We start from the raw sequence: 2,604 nt of genomic DNA on the forward strand, positions 1-2,604 counted from the left end.
TCACAGGTAAGTTTTTATTTATTTTAAGATTGGGATATTATAATTTTAATTTAAAGTTAGGGGGTTGTTAGGTTTAGGGGTTAATAGTTTAATTTAGTTTTTTGCCATATGGCGGTGATGTGGGAGGCCAGAGGTTTAGGGGTTAATAACTTTATTTAGTGGGGGCGATGTCGGGGAGCAGTGGAATAGGGTTAATAGCTTTATTATAGTGTCAGCGATGTTGGGGTACGGGGGGAATAGGGGTTAATAACTTTATTATAGTGGCGGCGATGTTGGGAAGCGGCAGAATAGGGGTTAATAACTTTTATTAGTGGTGGCGTGTTGGGAGCAGAAGATTAGGGGTTAATAACTTTTTTTAGGTGTTGACGATGTCGGGGGTGGAAGATTAGGGGTATTTAGACTTGGGGTTTATGTTTGTTAGGGTGTTAGGTTTAAACTTAACTTTTTTCCCCATAGACATTAATGGGGTTGCGTTACGGCGATCACCATTCCGTGCTTCAGGTGTTAGTTTTTTTCTAACACATTCTCCTCATTGATGTCTATGGGAAAAGCGTTCATGAGCACGTCAAAGCAGCCCTTGGATTTTGTGCGGTATGGAGCTCATCGCCACCATATCGCATGCACAAGGCAGCTGTTTAGAAACTTGTAGCGCTATGGAGGGTGAAATAACGCAACTTTTTTTGCGTTCATTTCGCACCCTCTATAGCGCAAAACTTGTAATCTAGGTAACAATAATTAAAACATTTAAAAAGAAATTACAGCTTTTTACTTTCATAATACAAACACAACCCAACACATGCAAAATGTTTACTTCTAGCACAGTTAGCGCTCTTGCGAAAGTGCTAATTAGCTCTTTGTTTGTACTATAGCCCTTAGTGTTTTTTGTCCCTTTAACATATTTGCAGTTTTAAGACATGATGGTCTATATAATGTTCCACTTGTAAATTTTGTTTTCTACAAACTTACCTATTCTAACCCAACATAATTTTTAGATGCATCAGTACCATTAAACTAATTAGTTTTCTCTTCCAGAAGATCCCCATGCCGATGGACAACCAAACAACGGTCACTGAATTCCATATTCTAGCATTTGCCATCCAAGCAGAGAAAAAGACCCTTCTTTTCTTTGTTTTTTTCTTCATTTACATGACTGGAGTAATAGGAAATCTAACCATAATTCTGCTGGTTTCTATGGTCACAAATTTACATACTCCAATGTATATTTTTCTAGGAAACTTATCCTTTATTGACATCTGTTTTACTACTGTTGTTCTTCCAAAGTTGATGGATATTTTAATTACCGGCCGTAACTCAATATCATTCAGACAGTGCCTAACACAGACTTACTTTACAGTTTTCTTTTCAAGCACTGAGGTAGTCCTGTTGTCCTTCATGGCTTATGATCGTTACCTTGCCATCTGTAACCCATTAAGCTATCATGTTTTAATGAATAATGAAAAATGTGTCATTATTTCAATAAGCCTGTGGACAATTGGATGTGTGAATTCATTTATTCTTACTGGTTTTGCCTCTGAATTACCCTTTTGCAAGTCAACCACTCTTCAGCAGTTATATTGTGATATTAAAGCCCTAGAAAACATTTCCTGTGACAACACAATATTAAATAGTATAATCACTGTAGAAGCTATTCTACTTGTAATTTTTCCATTCTTCTTGAGTCTAATTTCTTATATAAAAATCATCATTAGTATCCTGAAAATGGCATCAAGAGACAGTAAAAGAAAAGCCTTTTCGACTTGCACATCCCACCTCACTGTTCTCCTCATTTTCTATGGAACTATTTCATGTGTGCATATGGGGTCACCGTCGGAGCAAACAAGACAAACAGACCAGATGTTCTCTGTGCTGTATACAGCAGTGACCCCCATGTTAAACCCTCTAATATACAGTCTTAGGAATAAAGAAGTACATAAAGCTTTGATGAGTATTTTGCATGTTAAAGGGACAATCTAGTCAAAATTGAACTTTCATTATTCAGATAGGCTATGCAATTCTAAACAACTTTGCAATTTATTTTTTATCACCAAATTTCCTTGGTATTCTTTGTTGAAAGATAATCATAGGTAGGCGCATATGCTAATTTCTAAGCCCTTGAGGGCCGGCTTTTATCTCAGTGCTTTTTGACAGTTTTTCACAGTTAGACAGTGCTAGTTTGTGTATGCCATATAGATAACATTGAGGAGTTATTTATGAGTCAGCACTGATTGGCTAAAATGCAAGTCTGTCAAAAGAACTTAGATAAGGGTGCAGTCTGTAGAGGATTAGATACAAGGTAACAGCAGAGTTATAAAGTACATTACTATAACCATGTTAGTTACGCCAAACTGGGGAATGGGTAATAAAGGGATTATCTATCATTTTTAACAATAAACATTTTAAAGTAGACTGTCCCTTTAAGTTTAAATCAGACAAGATTAACCCTTCAAAATAAACATTTGTAATATTAATCTTAAAAGCTATCTTAAATTGATCAGTTAAAAATCCCACATAAATATTCATATCTGTCTGTAGCTCAATGTGTTTTTAATATCTTAGATTAACTGCCCCATTCATTAATGAAGGTGCGATAAAGTTATTAGAAAA

General features: G+C 35.8%; 1 protein-coding gene across 1 annotated transcript; it reads left to right on the plus strand.

Annotated features, from left to right (window-relative positions):
• Positions 1 to 1,041: 1,041 nt before the first annotated feature.
• On the plus strand, positions 1,042 to 1,974 carry LOC128667047 (olfactory receptor 10A7-like). The gene has a single exon (XM_053721924.1). It carries the CDS (start codon positions 1,042 to 1,044, stop codon positions 1,972 to 1,974), a length of 933 nt encoding a protein of 310 aa, XP_053577899.1.
• Positions 1,975 to 2,604: the final 630 nt, after the last annotated feature.

The sequence above is a fragment of the Bombina bombina genome, chromosome 1 (genome assembly GCF_027579735.1).
Source record: "Bombina bombina isolate aBomBom1 chromosome 1, aBomBom1.pri, whole genome shotgun sequence".
Taxonomy (NCBI): domain Eukaryota; kingdom Metazoa; phylum Chordata; class Amphibia; order Anura; family Bombinatoridae; genus Bombina; species Bombina bombina.

Bases quoted from the DNA above. Each gene is read 5' to 3' on its own strand.
- LOC128667047 (XM_053721924.1), top strand. From the start codon at position 1,042: ATGCCGATGGACAACCAAACAACGGTCACTGAATTCCATATTCTAGCA.